The sequence below is a fragment of the Oryza brachyantha genome, chromosome 9 (assembly GCF_000231095.2).
Source record: "Oryza brachyantha chromosome 9, ObraRS2, whole genome shotgun sequence".
Lineage (NCBI taxonomy): Eukaryota > Viridiplantae > Streptophyta > Magnoliopsida > Poales > Poaceae > Oryza > Oryza brachyantha.
The window spans coordinates 6927801-6944277 of record NC_023171.2 but is presented as its reverse complement, the minus strand read 5'-3'; the positions used below and the strand labels follow the sequence as shown (position 1 = coordinate 6944277).

Below are 16477 nucleotides of genomic sequence, written 5' to 3'. Positions count from 1 at the left end.
ACCAAAAAAATGTATTTAGATGCTCTGGTTGATGTGCATATCCGTCCTTTTCCTTAAACCATACATCTGTATTTTATTCACGATATATGTTGCTTCATTGGACAAACATGTTTTATTATTCACTGGATAAATCTAAGTCTCAAATCATCTATATATCAAATCGGACAGTTCAAGTCCATCTATTCTCCTTCCCTAATCAATTCTAATACCGTAGCGTTAGCACGTGTATATTGCTAGTGATATTTAATTTATGATACGAGTCTATAACACGTGGGTTCATAGCACACATGTTATGGATGCAGAGAATAGCAAATCGTTAAATAAAATACCGGGTAGCAAATAATTAAATGACCTAGAAAATTCACTTAGCCTCCGTAAGTGTTTATGTACGAAATATGGTTCTTTGTAGATAGGAATCAGAAAAGATTTCACCGTGTTTTGGGACTGATCGTGAGTGGGATCCCAAGCGAAAATAAGTAGAAAAATGTTGGACTGGATCAGTGATCACCAACACAACCTATAAAGAATAATTGAATGGGTCAATTGTCATAGAAAGGTCCTGTGCATAATGTGGGTAGGGTTTGTCCGAGGAAGCTGTTTGGTAGCTGAAATTATGTCTCGTCCACAGTGTTTGACGACACCGATGCAGGGTTAAATGTATCGGTATCGTGGTTTATTTTAGGGGTATCAAAATTTTGAAACATTAGAAACTTTGAAATTATTTTGGAAATTTTGGATGAAATTTAATTTTAAATTTTAAAAACGATCAAATTTTCTAAAATTGGGAGATGACAAAATGCAGATTCAACTGTCCATCAACCACCTAAATTAGTGGTAACAACAAAAAAAAATATTTAGATTCATAAAGTCCATTAAAAATGATAAAATGTAGGTTGCAACAGTCCATTCCGATTTTTTTTTTTTGTTAAGAGGACAATAGCTATCGGGACCCACCCATAAATCCGAAATTTCGGAAATTTCAATCGGAATCGTGAACACTGACCGAGGTCGATGATGCGTGGCCATTGCCGCTGGTGGGCTCCGTTGCTTTGGCCTGATATTTTCATCTTTATTTATACTTATAATACTTATAAGTAATTTTAAGTTTAAATTTAAAGTTAATTTTGAAATTTTTCACCAAGTTTTATCCTCATTTTTTTTTTTTTGCTTTTGCTCATGTTTGTTTCGGATTCTTCTATTTATACATACACAACTTCAATTTATGTAACACTCCCAAAGCTGTCTTCTTCTATGTTTGTTCCCGATTCTCCGTGAACACGAAACACCCAAAAAAAACCAAGGAGATGAAAAATAAACAAAAGATAAAAGTGTCAGCTCTTCAACAACAAAACCGAAAAACGTAAGATGTATGCTATACGGTGAGGAGCAAAAACACATCAAAGTCGATCTGATGCATGCATGTTAGATCAGTTTTTGAATATGTATGGATTAATTATGATGTGATCGGCGTCAGGGATGCGAGCCGACCAGAGCGTTCGAGAATAGTATCATTCATCGAGGTATAGCAGTAGCAGCCATATTTATTTTGTTAATACTTATAATCTTAAATTTATTAGTGTTAAATTTTTTATTATAGTTTATTTTTAACCTTTATTTTTTATCGTTGTAATATATATATATATATATATATTATTTTCTATTTGTAAATATATCCTTTGTTTTTCTGTTGAAAAAGAAAAAAGATGACCCTATAGAATGCCTTTCCTTACGGAGGTAACCAAGCATCATATACACCGGGGGCACAAATCATTTTTCCTTAAACTATCTTTAAATCCATTTTCACCCTAAACTTAAACCGGTTATTTCACACCGACAACTTTGATGCTGAACATCGTATATATTGTTCCATTTTACTCCGTTCGTCTAAAAAAAATCATTGCTCTCTTCATTTGTCCTACCAAGATTTCATCCTAGAAGCAATCAATGGATCGAATTAAAATTAGGGAAAATAGAAGACTTATATTGGAGTTTGAGGAAAATGATAGATATTTTCATTAGAGACAATGATACGGTATATTTTACTTACAGTGGTAGTAGTGTGATAAAAACTTATATCTAACTATATATTTTATACTTATATTAAATATTTTCTCTTCTTTTTCTCAATTTAATTATTTTATCTTATTTTCCCTTTTGCATACACATGGTATTACTGTTGAGAATGGGTTAAGACGTACGAATGCTTGTAGCGGTATATATGTATACATATATTTGTGAAATCATGAAAAACTACGTCTTTATATATACGGGTTGATGGATAAGTAAACTTAAGTAAGCCGTAAAATATACTCAATCTATCTAGAAATATAAAATCAACTAGAGTTTAAAGTTTATCAAAGAAAAGTATTGTCACCAAACGTCTTTTCTGAACCAATCATAAACTTTCATCATTTAATTATTTTCACCCACTTTCTCATCATCTCAACCCAGTGGTGGAGGTAGGATTTAGGATATAGGTAGTCCAACTAATTTTTTTCCCTCAAACCCAGTTAATCTAATGATACTAATATACACAATGCAAATATAGATAATGGAATAGACTAAAAGTATGCTATGATATATTAATAAAACATTTTGAAACATATAGAAATAGTAGTTAAGTGAAATGTTGACTCAAAAAAGCATATATGCTAGAAAAGTTTAATTAAGAAGATTACCTTACTACTTTTTCTTCTCATCGGTTCTCCACCTTTCTTCATGTTTCACGATCTACGATACAGTAATACAAATAAGAATCTAATATCACATGACAAGAGTTTAAATTTTTAAAACTATAAATTGAAAATTTAATAAAAGTATAGCTGTAGAAAAGTTAAAAAAAATAGCCAAAGTTTGTACCATTGAGTGTTGTGCTGTCAGCTGTTTACTTGTTTCATGCTACTGTGCGTCTGTGCCCATGTCTCTGCGTAGCTGCATTTTGTTGTCTTGTCTGCTGGAGTGCAGGTGACCGGGACTGGCAGTGTGAGCGGCTGCGCCCCCACTGCCTCCGTATGCCACGACCCCTGGTGCCAGTCGGGGTGCGCCGGACTGATGACTGCAGCCGCTTACACTGCCAGTCCCGGACCACCTTACAGCTCCGCCAGTGTCTCAGAGCACGTACGGTGCTCCTACGTGATGAGAAGATTTAGCTCGTTACGTAGGAGCTGGTCGGCCAGTTCGGCATGGACCGTGCCCTAACCGGAGCAAGCGTTCTTTTGCAAGGGAGCGATGGCTTCGTCAGAGAGGACAGAGTAACCAGAGAAAAGAAAGAGAGAGAAGCCGATGTCGTCCGGCCCCATCGACGCCAACGCCCACGCCGCTCCATTGATGCTGACGCCGGCGTCCGCCGCTCGCTGACATCCGAATCCAGCGTCCCCGACACGCCGCCGCGCGGATCTGACATCCGCTGCCCACTGATGCCCGGATTCGGCGTCCCCCATGCGCCGCCGCGCGGATCCGACGTCCGCCGCCCGGATCCGGCCTCCCCGACGAGCCACCGCGCGGATCCAGCGTCCTCCGCCCGCCCGACGCCCGGATCTGTTGCCGTCGGCCACCGAGGTCGCCGCCGCGGCCGTCATCGTCGTCGCCCGGTCCGCGGCCACCGCCGTCACCCGCCGAGGTCACCGCCACGGTCATCGCTCGCCTAGATCCGCTGCCCGGCCCGTCGCTCGCCCCGGTCTGTGGCCGTCGCCGACGCGCCGTCGTGCTCCATCGCCGTCCCTGACGCGCCGCCGTCGTTCGCCGTCGACCATGGCTGCCGCCGAGCTCCTCCGACCGGAAGAGAGAGGAGAGAGCTCGGGATGGAGAGGGAAGAGAGGGAGAGGGTAGAGAGTTGCCAGGGAGAGAGAGTTGCCAGAAAAAAAAAGTTTTGTGGGCCTACCCAGAACACTTTATATTGTAGGGTGGGTATCCTCATCCTATGTGGCAGGCTAAGGCTCCTTGAGGAGTTTGCATAGTACATGACCTCAACCAGTCACAACTTTCTCTCATCTCAACTTTATTTTTTCAAAACTCCAAAGATTCTTATTATATTGTTGGACGGAGGGAACATTTATTTTTACCAAACGTAAAATTTATATAAGCACGGATACCCCAGCCTTGAACCATAGCAATTATTGGGGAGCTTCTGGCAGTTCCAACTTCTCAATGATTTTTTACAAGTCAGATACTCTCTCAAATAACAATCAAATTTGAGTTATAATCCAAAAAATAAGTTAGAAACCAAAATTAGCTTCTTACTCGTTACTTATCCAAATTTTAAGCTCTCAAACAAGACATAAATATTGTTTAACTTATTCGAACTACTATGCTTTCTCAGCACGTTATTTTCAGCTACTTCTTCGGATTATTGTCACATATTATTTGCTATATCTATTTACAAATATGTTCAAAAAAATTTATTTTAAACCGCTTCTTATAAATTATATATATTAATTTGCTTTTCACAATATGTAATTTACTTCAATAATATGTCTTGTGCCCCCGAATAGTTCCAAGGCAGTTTTTACTGCAATTGAAGCTACATGGAATAACTTTCTATGCATCTTTCACATTTCCACTTTAGAAAATCACAAACAAATTATATTTTGTGGTCAAATAGTTCTTAGGTAGTTTAAGTAAGAAAAATCAGCTCATGTTACCACATGATAAAGGTTTTTTAAATATATGCACATTTTCACTTTGATTTTAAAATAATCTGTCCTAAAATTTATTTTCAGAGTACATATCATTTAAACGTGGTATATAACACATGACTAACAATATAACTCTATTACAGTCACTGAGTTCTTGAGTTCTTGTCATATCGACGTAGTGTAAAATGCTGTCACGTCATGCCGTGGTGACTCGTGTGATAAAACGGTGTAGATTTTAACATAAAATTTTTAGAGTGTTTATTTTTAAAAATAAACAAAGAAGTACCAGAATTTTTTTTTAAAAAAAACCATGATCTAATGATCTAAGTATATCAATCACTATGCTTTAGGTTTACTACAACCTAATATAATCTATCTATAAAGAAAAGGTGGGGAAAAAAATCCGTCGCTTTCCGTTCCTTCCTTTCACCTGAAACCAAGGCGAAGTCCCGGCCTCCCCCAACCCAGAGCGCAAGATTCCCATGGGCTGCGCAGGATCCACCCCCATGGGCGCCGAAGCCGGTAAGAGTTCACGATCCCCGGACCGCCTCCTCGGTTCTTCGGTTCTCCGCTGATGCGGCTGCGCTCAGAATCGCGCGCGCTACGTGGGATGGGGGTGGGGGAATTGGGTTCCTGTGGTTCCCTGTCTCGTTTTGGTGCGTTCTTGTTGATTACGAGTGGGTTTGAGCGCCGCAATGCCCCCGGCAGCGCGCGATTGAGTAGATTGCGCCGGATTGTGTGATAAAAAAAAAGTTGGCTTTTTTAGAGGATAAAAATTGGTTCTTGGCCGTGGTGTACTTGTCAAGATTTGAGTTGTTGATGCCAACCGAGTTCTAGATTGAGGCTTTTTTTGTTCGTAGATCGTAGGTAGTTATGATTTATGAAGCCCTGGACTTGTTTGGAATGGCGCTGCAATGGAGCCGGATACTAGTTTCAGTTGCGAATTTGTACCTTGGTCTCTTGGTAGTTGGTGAAAACTTCAGTTTGGAGTGTGTGTTTCCATTCTGGGAAATGAATTAAATCCGTCTTCTTGTTTATTGGTCTTCTTCCATGGTTTTGCAATATGTCTTTCTCTTCGGGATTGGTGGGTTTCTTGTTCACTTGGATAATGTTAATGCTAAACAACTGTTGGGATAGTGCTATGAGAGCCAACAGTCAACACGAGACCTGCTGTTTGTTTTTGCACTTCTCAATAATGTCGTGGAACAGTTTCTAGTATGGTGATGGTGAATGCAGTGTTTGGTGAAGAAAGGGAGAACGATTTGTAAGTCTATGGAGAGCCATTAGAATGTCGCTTTATGAATTGCTATTACTTGTTTTGTGGTGAATGCCTAGCAGCTTGGTCAGATGTATTCAGATGATGTGCTAGTTGAGGAGAGCGCCATTTCTTTTGAGCAAACCAATGAATTTTGATATTTTAGTTGAGAAAAAACCTGGTACATCAAATACATGATGATATGAATAATGAATTTCTCCAGTTTGGGTAAACATTGTGCTAAAATGTCTTGACTATCTATTGTGTTATGTACATAACAATTGGTTGAACAAAATTTCTGGAATTTCCTACGATTACTTTCCTGTGCTTTAGTTTTAGAGAAGTACAATGCAGCAATGCCATGTGGTGTACATCTTACACTGGATATTCAGCATTCTGAGATGCATGGCAGTAATACATAAATGGTTTATTTGGAGATCTATTGCGTGCGTGCTCGAGCAAATCCTTCATTATTGATGATATCGTTCTGTAAATGTTCAAATGAAAGACCATACAAGATAGCTATCTGTGATTGGCCATCTGTATGTGTTTGTAGCTTGGTTTGTATATCTGTTTAAACTGTGAGATGCTGGGATTGGATGATTCTGGTCTGTGTTATTTCATTCCTATTAAGTTGTAGTTAGTTACTTTGCTGTCGGTAAATTTATTGTTTGCACTAGCTAATGTGGCAATTTCTGTTAGCCACATTGTAAATAAGTAGTTGATAATAGATAATATGCGACAAGATCAATGGTACAAAGGCACATTTAAGGTAAGCTTTTCACTAAATTGATACAGAGAAAGTATTTGACTTATATCTTATTGTGTTCATATGCATCAATGCATGTTAGTGTTACATATACTCATTTATTTCAAATAAACTGGTGTTACTTAAGCAATACGAAATTCGCTACAGTATATTATCAGCTACCTTTCATTAAGACTTCCAAGGGCTTGGTAAACTCTCCATCTCGTATGATGAGTTTTATTGAATAATATGCAGATACTACTAAGAAAATTAGGAAGCCAAAGCCCTGGAAGCACCCGCAACCGATAACAATGGTCCAGCTCAGTAAGATGCGTGAGGAGTTTTGGGACACAGCTCCTCACTATGGTGGTCGGAAAGGTACTACTCTCTCTCTCTCTCTGCTTAGATGTATAACTTTAGCTTCTATCATTATACACATAAGTAATTCTTACACTTACTAAGCCTTCCTTAGAAATCTGGGATGCCCTGCGTGTTGCGGCAGAGTCTGAAGTGTCCCTTGCACAGGCAATTGTGGAAAGCGCAGGCATAATTGTTTCTAATACTGATCTGACTCTCTGCTATGATGAAAGAGGTTTGATCTTCCATAAATTGCTGTTCTTTATACCTTTAGGTTGTCTTATTGTCTAATACGGCCATTAATATTTCAGGTGCTAAGTATGAACTGCCCAAGTATGTTTTGAGTGAACCAACCAACCTGATTCAAGACAGCTGAAGAGCAGTTGTACAAAGACCTACTGATGTAAACATTTGTAAATGAGAAAAACCCCTTGAGTGTCCTGGTAGTTGAAAGCATGCTTGATAAAAGATTTTAAGCATGCTCTGGGTAATCATCAGCTTAAATTTTGTCTCTTCTTGTTAGGATAATATTTTTCTTGCATCTTGGCCGTCATCCACCACCTTAGATGAAGTCTATGTATCCCTTGCTGTTGGTGCTACCTTAAACATGAATCTTAGAAATATTTGATATGAGTTCAAAATCTTTAAAATGGTTTTTAGAAATTTCAGTATCCTGTAGTCTGATACATGTTTTGGTGTGGTACAATATGTATTTCAGAACAAATACACGCCACAATTTGTACTATTAGCTCTGTTGCCTTACCTCTAATGCATTTGATCAGTCATCTTACTGCCTGTAGTATTTCTCTGCATTATCTGATTTCACAATGCAGTGTGACAAGATTGCTAGGTAGGAAATCTTGCTGAAATTCTTAGTGGAATATTATGCAAGTTAGTAGCACACCCATGGTAGTAATAGAGGAATTACCATACATTCATGTCTTCATGACCTGTTGCTGATTCATCTAATGGTATGGCATGAAGTTTGAGAATGTGACCCGGCTGAACACCTCCTCCATGGCCCTCATCATCTCCAGCAGGTCCAGATCCACCTCGACCTCTCCAACGCTGCTGTGGCTGTTGTCGGAGACGGCGTTCCTCTCGCATAGCATGAACCGGCACACTGGGCAGCTGCCATGCCCCTTCACCCAGGGGGTGATACACCCCTGGTGAAAAATGTGGTTGCAGGGTGTGGCCACCACCTTCTCCCCGGCCAGGAATGTCTCCAAACATATGGTACATGCCTTCTCCTCTTCCATGTTGTTTGGAATTGGCTCAGATCTTGCATTCTTTGTATGTGAGAGTCCTCTGCCTCCTGTCTTGGAGGCAGCAGCAGTCTTCTGAAGGTCTGACGGCATGTATACCTGCTTCTTGAGCTGCTCCATCGCCTTCTCGAACTCGGCACCAGTGAGTCCAGGGTTCTCTTGTCGCGGCCTCAGGTTACTGCCATTGATGTGGAGGATTCTGAATGACGCAAATAGTGTCAAACAGTTATCATTGAACAGATCATGAACTAATGGATTCAGGGCATCTCTTCAATATAGTAACACATAGGCAGTGAAGCTCAAATGGAAAAGAGAGTCTTGTTGGAGTCTGTACCTGGAAAATCCAAAAGGTTCTCTTGTCACCCTTTGCTCCAGTGTCCTCCCAGGATAATCCTGGATCAATACCCAAAAGCATGCTGTTAAAGTCACAAACAGAATAAAAAGAAATACAGCAGTTGCATCCTCATGCATCCATTGAGGAACCTTCAATTCATATGCAGAATACATACAGAAGAAAGAAATTGCAACCTGTAAAATCTGATCTTTGTTTTTCTTTGCAAAGAGAGGAGGATCTTAAAAAAAGAGTTTGCTAGCAGTTGCTACCCTGCCATGGTAGAGAGGCCATGGAGCTCTCCCCCTGGATGGCCAGTGATGGTACAATCCATGGTCTTGCTCAAGAGGCTGGGGGCCGTACTCCGGCCCGTAGCTCCCATCCGGCCGGCGGCCGCTCATCTCGCCGGCGAGTTGGCGGCCGGAGTCGTTGCTGGGCTCGCAGCTGGAACTGGAAGAGAGAATGGAGTTGCAGGTTCTGTGAGAATGATCCTTCTTGGTTTATCAGGTGGAGTAGAATCAAGGATCTTATGCTTTGCTAGAGATGCTCAGGAAAGTAAGCATCAGGTTCTCTCCTCCCGATCTCATCGTATCAGGAGTGACCATCTTTTTGTGGTTTGTTCTTTTTAGAGATGAGATCAGATTATTCATAGATTCAGCTGCGGTTTTTTTGGATAACACGCAGGGGGCTCTTTCGGACTTGCTAGTGTGGCATCATGATGAAAGTATTTACCACTTCCAGAGTCAGACCCATCCAATAAAGTTTTTTTTTTATTATTGGCACATAAAGTGGCAATGACAGCACAGTTCTAAATTACGGTATCTATGCACCATCTGAAGATGAATTTGATGAATGTTTTTGACAGAGAATGCACATCTAGGAGGCTAAGGATGATATTCTCTGGCAGAACTATACTTCAGTAAGGAAGATTCATACAATGCGAATATGTGATACACGCTGTACCGACTTAAAACTTGTGCTCCAAAATTGTTTGGAATTCTAATCCATGGCAGTCTCCCCTCCAAACTGATGCACAACCAAATTGTCTTGGGTCACATGGGTAGAAAACTGAATCTTGGAATGCTCCATTCTTCAACACAGGTCTGATGCTGCTAGAGAAACGGATGTGGCATTATTCGCTTCTTCTAAGCCTGCTTGTTTCTTACGCCTCGTATTTGCAAAGGTTCTCAAACCCCATGTACTCATGTTGTTGGATCTTGTGAATCATGTTTGAGATGCCAACTCCACCTGCGGATAAAGGGAAAAAACATGACAACATGTGAGTCATATTGTCCAGGCAATGGAATTAGATGAATAATAATAGTAAGGTAAAGAAAATGATACCAAGAGAAATTGCGCTGACGAAGATCATGAAAGCCAAAATGAAGATGATGAGTGATGCCCGCCCTAACCAATTGATCAACCTCCTGACAACGTGCTGGCCGATAATGGCAGCGATGAATGCCACAGCAACAAAGTACAAAGCTGAATAAAAGTTCAAGAAATTGATTTAGTTAATGGTTATTCCTGCAATGGCTGCAAGATAGAAGAGGTGAACCATATAGAATAGAGTACCATAGGGCACTGGAAACCGGTTCAACAGGTAGTACTCAACAACAGACATGGAAGATGAGAACATCATTGCAAAGGTGGCTGTTGCACTTGAGACCTATAGTTCCAGTTAAGAAGATGTTATTGCCAAAGCATATACTCTTTTCATGTACTCGACAAACAAGGTGTGGACTGTACCTGGGGTGGGATCCCAAGCTCTAAGAACAGTGGACCCATGATAAAGCCACCTCCAAGACCTAGAAGGCCACCAACGACTCCGGCAGTAATACCGAAGAAGCAATATATGCAGAGCTGGTGAAATTTCAGTGTAGTTTGTTCGGTACCCTTCGATGACAGCACCCTCTTCCCGCTCATCAGGCCCAGTGCTTCATACAAAGTCACTCCTACTGATACTGGGATCTACATCCAACCAGTAGAAAGATTTTTCATACTACTCTTCCTAAATGATGTATGGGCAATCTATAGACTATCCATCTTTTATTATATACAGGCAAAGTTGTAGAAAACAAAACAAGGGTCTGGTATGAAAACTAGTCCAGCAAGCAGTGTGAAATTCTACATTCATATCTGGAAGATTTTGAATCTGTAATTTTTTTTAGAGAAAAGGCCGGAAGGCCCTGCTTTTCAAAAGCTATATTAAGATGATTGAGAATCTGTAATTTTGGGTAGTTTACATGCAAGATTCTTAGAGAAAATAAAAAACATAAACAAGCATACACATGTCAAGATATATTTATCATGAGCTAATCCATAAATCTGAAAACAAGTTTCAAATTTTAGAGGATCAATATATGAGGTAGTTCAAAAATCTGATGTTGGTCCACCATTTTTAGAATTGCATTTTCTTGGTTTTAGTGTTCTGAAGGATAAATAAAAACATCAGCATGGGGGTATGTGAAGTTATTTAAGTACCTGAAGAAGGTTTAATATCCAGTACCAACTGGAGCAAGTAGCTGTGTAGTTCTGCAACAATAGAATAGAACATTAAAGTGTTACTGTTGAAGAAGTTAGTGCTAAGGCAACTTGAAAACATACTCAACACCACATTTCTAAGCAACATAATAATATCAATTTTATGCTTATCTTCTTTTTATTTCATGAAAAAGTAAGATTTTCCCTAGTGGTTCATGAAAAAAAACGACAGGGTGGAATTAATTGTACAATTGATTTGACCAATATAATTAGGAATTATGTTTGTTTGGATAATTGGACCTTGGATTCCAATGGACCAAATGGGCCAACAATATACATGACTCTAACCATACAAAGTGCAGAAAACACCCTCTAGAATAGGGTAAATACACAACTAGCTATACAATACATATAACAATGTTAATCCTAAATGGCTGTTCTTCCACCTTCCACCGTTCTTGTGATATTATATGAATAGATAGATAAACGATGATGACATCATCATGCAGCAAAGACAGAAGATAAAGAACACTTGCCCAAAAAGGGTAAAAAAGGAGGAAGAGAAAATGATAAGAATATGTGTGAATTGCAGGCCAACAATTGGTGAGAAACTGAAAAACTAGATGAAGTTGAGACTGATTACTATATTTATGTGCAGTTTTCTGTTGAAATAATCACCGTTGAGACTGATAACTATATTTATGTGCAGTTTTCTGTTGAAATAATCACCTTTGTGACCTGAAGAACAAGGAATGAGATCCAAACAAATGTAAGAAGGCCAAACTCCTTCCAGTAAATGTTCTTCATAAGTGATGCCTGAAATATTGGAGAAAAATTTCAAATTTAATATGCTTATTTTTATGGTTCCACAAATTCAGGCGATCATGAATATCAACATCAGATGTTAATTTACCGCTTCGTCTGATGGCATTTTTGTATCAGCTGCAGCACCTGGTCCAGTAGGAAGGGGTTCATATTCTGGTTCTTCACCTGAAAAGTTGGAAAATATAAGTGAGATACTTTGCATTTTGTGACAGATGAGCATGGAAGATTTCTAGCTTTCTTACTGGCTTGCTCCAATCGTTTTGCGGCCTCCTGGAAGAAATTAAAATAGTTCCATTAGTATAACAGTGCAAATAAAAGCATGGAAGATAGGTAGCCACTGTTCATAAAGATAGTAAGGTAATTGAAATAAAAAATACCCTTTTGATTATTGTTTCTTTCTTCCATGTCTCTACACCCTTCATAAAGGCTTTAGTTGATGTGCCTGTGGTTTAGAATTCGGAGATGCAAACTAAGGTTATCAATGAGCACTTAGATCTGCAATTCTAAACATATTGGGATGAACTGAGCACCTAGGAAAAGAATAATGAGGAGAACCGTGACCATCCAATCAGGGAATATAACATTAAAAATAACACCAATGCTGATCCCAAGCATTAACATAGGCTGAATGAGCAGGGCAAGGTCATAGTCAATAACTGGCATATCCAACGTTGGATGTTTAAGCTTGAGATTGTAGTAGACAGTTGAGACAGCTGCACCCATGATCATACCTGTCCCGAATATTAGAATATCTCATTAAACTTACAGAAATGTCGAGGCAGCAAGTTAGGTAAGTAGAAAATAAATCCAAGAAATGAAGGAACTGTATATACACTTCTATACATTTAGACTGTGTTCATGGATATTCCAAGTGCAGTTGTTGTACAACCTTTTCATCTTCGTACATTCCCTATTTATAGTCTTAAATAAACATCACTTTGATATACAAAGGCGAAAAGAGGAATCCATGTGCACATGAATCTATGACTAGCAACCACCAGAACAACTTGCCTAGTACAAAAGAACAGAGTCAGAGAGGGAATAACACAAACTACCCACTTTAGGACATCTAATTAAGCATCCTAATTTTTCAGTCTCACTTCGCTAAGGAACAAACATAATGACAAGTGGACAAGCAAGATAGCATACGAATGCAGACCAAGGCACACGTGATGATGACGTGAATCACCAACTAAAGCGCCGCATAGTAAATAAACTTAAGAAATCAAATTGTAGGGACAGCATGAACGTCTTTCAGACTTCAGAGCATGCGCAGTTGCACACAGGAGGACGGTGTAAGATCCTCACATTTTGATATTGCAGTTGATGACTTTGGATCAAACCCAATTATCAAAGTCAGCATTGGCACAAAGATCCCACCACCTCCAACGCCGCCCACGCTCCCGAATGCCGCGCCAAAGAATCCGATCAGTGTTCCCAGCACTACTTGACACCCTAACTCCATTGGCTACAGAGACAGTATCCATAAAAATCACCAAATCAACAAAATATGCCTAAAAGTCTAAAAACCAATTGAAAGATTTTGAAACCATGAACTACTTAGACATGCCAATTCACAATGAGATCTTATTACTCCCTCCAATTTTTTTTATATGACGTTGGCTAGTTCATTTATACATTAGCACATGGAGGGAGTATTAAACTAAAACAATTCAGTTCGATTGTTTCAACATGCATGGCTCAAGCTGAAATCGATTGCGCCCACAAAAACTCAGCAAAACACATCCCAGTGAAACAAACATAAAGAAGTAAAAGTAATCCATCCCCTCCAAATTAACAAAACTGCTCATGAGTTCAAAGTGAAGTAAAACAGAATCTGAATGCTAATACACACAAGACCTCCACGAAAAGGTGGTGCGTTTGTGTTACCGGCCAAACGTGGTGGTACGAGTTGCCATCAGTCTGCCACAAGAAATTCGCGACCTTCCGCAGCAGGCCCATCTCCTCCGGCGTCGTCACGGCAGCCGCAGCCGCGGCGGCGCCGGTCACCGAGAAGCCCCTATCCGCGGCCACGGCCACGGCGGCGACGCCGAGAGCGGCAATGGCGTGCCACCATGTCCTCCTCCCCATCTCTCTCCAATCGCCCACCGCTGCCGCCCTTCCCTCTCCTACTCCCAAGAACGAAAAGGAAGACGAAAGCTTTCTAAGAAAAACAAAAAAGAGATTCAAAGCCGAGCCTTTCACTTGACGTGAGAGAGCATCGAATCAAGGGAAATCAAAACCGCTTTCTCTTGCGGTTACGGATTTGGGCGAGACGAGAGACGTACAAGGGCAGGCAGGCAGCGGCCCTGAGATGGCTTTCTTGGAACGAAACGAAATCTTAGCGTGCACAGCCCCACAGGAACAGCGAGAACAGGGAGAGGAAACTGGTGGAGAGAGTGGATGAGAGCTGCAAGAACAGGATGAACAATGCAAGAGCAATGGCAGAAACGAACGAGATAGAGAGAGACGAGCAGAGGAACGTGTGAAGGGAACGCGACGAACTCGGTGCCAAATTTAGAGAGGATGGCACTTTTGCACATGGACATCGTACTACCGCGATATTATGGAACATGACCCGTTGAAAATTGCGTTTTTTATTTATTTCCTCAGACAAAATCTGTGTAAGTTGTGACGGGCGCGAATGACAAATGATATATCTACAAACGAAAAATTTTACATATGTTTTTACGGTGATCTAAACGACAGACTAAAAAAATCATTAAAACTAACTCCAAATTTATTGTTAAAAAATTCAAATTTTATTGAACAAAATAAGCAGAAACGAAAATATGAAGTCATCGAGCAATCAAGCATACTGCTTAGATTTTTTTTTTCAGGTCACACCCTGAATGATGTTTCGTGGTTTAATTTTCTCAGCATATAAGTTGTTGCCTAGATTGCTAGTTGTATATCTAAGCTAGAAGAAGCGTAGTTATCACCCACTCAGCATGAGAAAATATACATGAATTTTTGCTAAGTGTATTTTTTTTAACTTCCAAGTTTCTTGATAAGACGAAGATTTGTTATAATCACAAATATTTATAGACTTGCTTAGATAGGTTTGATGCTTAGATAGTACATAAAGTAAGGTTGTCTTGTCTTTGACATAGGATCCATTAAAAAGTTTGGGCCTTTTTTCTTATCGGCAGCGCATGTCAAAGGAAAAAAAATGTTAAAAATGACGTGCTAGTAACTTCAAGATTGACCTAAACGGATGCTTGTAAGTAATGGTTGCTTGTAAGAAAAAATATATCCCGAAGGAGCTACTACCTTCATTCCAATTCCAATATATAAGTATTATTAATGTGTTTAGTATATACTAGGATATATATAAAAATACCTTTAGTTATTTTAGTGGTTAATTTTTAAATTTTAAATTAATTAGATTCCTTATAAGGGTCTAGTTGGCTCCGAAATAATTAGAATAATTGACATCATGCGAATTAGTGCAGAATATTATATTATGATATAAAATTTAAATCTAGAAATGCTTATATTTTAGAAAAGATGAGATACGAAAGCTTTAAGTCTACTCTGTAAAACACATGACAGAAAAACTGAAGCATATAGAAACATATGATTTTGATAGAAATATAAATTCAAACAGAGAATGGTAAAACATAGAAACAATCCATGTGCACTAAGATATTCCTTAGAAATTTCATAGAATTTAGAGAACTTTTCAAATGGTCATGAAGAAAAAATTCCAATAGAATATAAATATTACAGAAATTTCTTTACAAGGTCAACTTCGTTAATGTAGAGGTGGCATGGTAGGTGAAGTAAACATCTCACTACTTCCTACCTTCACACATCGTAGAAATGCAATGGAATATCTTTTAACTTAAAAAACCAGCATCCCACGTGCCCATGTAAAATCCATAAAATATCATGAAACTGTGCAATCCATTAGGAACAGTCACTGAGGCTGCGTTTGTTAGTACGGGATATAACCGGCGTGAAAAACATAATAATAGATTGTTAGATGATTAATTATTATTTATTATAAAAAATAATAAATAGATTAATATAATTTTTTACTGCAACTTTACTAAAAATACGATTTAGCCGTTCGAAAAGCATGCGCATAAAAAACGAGCGAAAATGGGTTACTTATCCAATGCAATGGCCTAAAACTTGGACCGTTGCATGCCCATCAGTTGGCACAATTAAACGCCTAAAAATCAGTACGGTATTGACAAAAAATATAATTAAATCAGTGCCAAAAATAAATATATTGTGAACATCTCATGCAGCCTGAAGATACAACACAGTTTGAGTTCTGCAAATCTGCACCCACAAGCCCATAATTCAGGGCCTGTTCCCACAGGTTTCAGCTGCTAGTTCTGTTTTCTTTTGTCATCAATCAGCTAATCTCAGTGGGGGAGAGAGAACATCATGGTAGCACTACTTTTTGTTGGGCCCCCTTGAAGAAACCAGAAGCTGTCAATCCCAAATGGACAAAACAAAAGGTTTCAGAAAGCACTGTTGTTCACAGGGACACTTGGCATGAATCATGCATGTGTCATCCATCTGAGATTTGTTTCTACTTCTCTCTCCCTTTTGTGCATCCAG

The 16477-nt window shown here is 39.4% G+C and overlaps 3 protein-coding genes across 4 annotated transcripts; 1 reads left to right on the top strand and 2 right to left on the bottom strand.

Annotated features, from left to right (window-relative positions):
- Nucleotides 1-5021: 5021 nt before the first annotated feature.
- On the top strand, nt 5022-7730 carry LOC102715605 (ubiquitin domain-containing protein 1-like). The gene is made up of 4 exons (XM_006660489.3): nt 5022-5156; nt 6893-7015; nt 7110-7229; nt 7306-7730. The coding sequence occupies exons 1-4, from the start codon at nt 5117-5119 to the stop codon at nt 7368-7370; spliced, it is 348 nt and encodes a 115-aa protein (XP_006660552.1). The 5' UTR covers nt 5022-5116; the 3' UTR covers nt 7371-7730.
- Nucleotides 7731-7798: 68 nt separating this feature from the next.
- On the bottom strand, nt 7799-9246 carry LOC102715879 (E3 ubiquitin-protein ligase SIRP1-like). The gene is made up of 3 exons (XM_006660490.3): nt 8863-9246; nt 8594-8652; nt 7799-8458 (listed from the first exon to the last, which is right to left on the bottom strand). The coding sequence occupies exons 1-3, from the start codon at nt 8989-8991 to the stop codon at nt 7960-7962; spliced, it is 687 nt and encodes a 228-aa protein (XP_006660553.1). The 5' UTR covers nt 8992-9246; the 3' UTR covers nt 7799-7959.
- Nucleotides 9247-9341: 95 nt separating this feature from the next.
- Nucleotides 9342-14424, bottom strand: LOC102715329 (sulfite exporter TauE/SafE family protein 3-like). Of its 2 annotated transcripts, none has more exons than XM_015841227.2 (13): nt 14188-14424; nt 13790-14063; nt 13208-13367; nt 12430-12630; nt 12277-12341; nt 12142-12169; nt 11988-12064; nt 11804-11890; nt 11075-11125; nt 10340-10561; nt 10166-10259; nt 9935-10075; nt 9342-9838 (listed from the first exon to the last, which is right to left on the bottom strand). In XM_015841227.2, the coding sequence occupies exons 2-13, from the start codon at nt 13988-13990 to the stop codon at nt 9753-9755; spliced, it is 1413 nt and encodes a 470-aa protein (XP_015696713.1). In that variant the 5' UTR covers nt 13991-14063; nt 14188-14424; the 3' UTR covers nt 9342-9752. The 2 variants fall into 2 exon arrangements, with proteins under 2 accessions (XP_015696713.1, XP_006660551.1); XM_006660488.3 differs by having other exon boundaries at nt 13790-14028.
- Nucleotides 14425-16477: the final 2053 nt, after the last annotated feature.

What these genes read in the sequence shown, in the direction of transcription:
- LOC102715605 (XM_006660489.3), top strand. Translation starts at nt 5,117, where the DNA reads ATGGGCTGCGCAGGATCCACCCCCATGGGCGCCGAAGCCG. An exon ending in CCCCATGGGCGCCGAAGCCG is followed by an intron (nt 5,157 to 6,892) that starts GTAAGAGTTCAC and finishes AATAATATGCAG; the next exon opens with ATACTACTAAGAAAATTAGG. An exon ending in TCACTATGGTGGTCGGAAAG is followed by an intron (nt 7,016 to 7,109) that starts GTACTACTCTCT and finishes AGCCTTCCTTAG; the next exon opens with AAATCTGGGATGCCCTGCGT.
- LOC102715329 (XM_015841227.2), bottom strand. Translation starts at nt 13,990, where the DNA reads ATGGGGAGGAGGACATGGTGGCACGCCATTGCCGCTCTCGGCGTCGCC. An exon ending in ATCAACTGCAATATCAAAAT is followed by an intron (nt 12,631 to 13,207) that starts GTGAGGATCTTA and finishes TATTCGGGACAG; the next exon opens with GTATGATCATGGGTGCAGCT. An exon ending in TTGTTCTTCAGGTCACAAAG is followed by an intron (nt 11,126 to 11,803) that starts GTGATTATTTCA and finishes CTATTGTTGCAG; the next exon opens with AACTACACAGCTACTTGCTC.
- LOC102715879 (XM_006660490.3), bottom strand. Translation starts at nt 8,991, where the DNA reads ATGAGCGGCCGCCGGCCGGATGGGAGCTACGGGCCGGAGTACGGCCCC. An exon ending in GGCCTCTCTACCATGGCAGG is followed by an intron (nt 8,653 to 8,862) that starts GTAGCAACTGCT and finishes GTATTGATCCAG; the next exon opens with GATTATCCTGGGAGGACACT. An exon ending in GAACCTTTTGGATTTTCCAG is followed by an intron (nt 8,459 to 8,593) that starts GTACAGACTCCA and finishes TGCGTCATTCAG; the next exon opens with AATCCTCCACATCAATGGCA.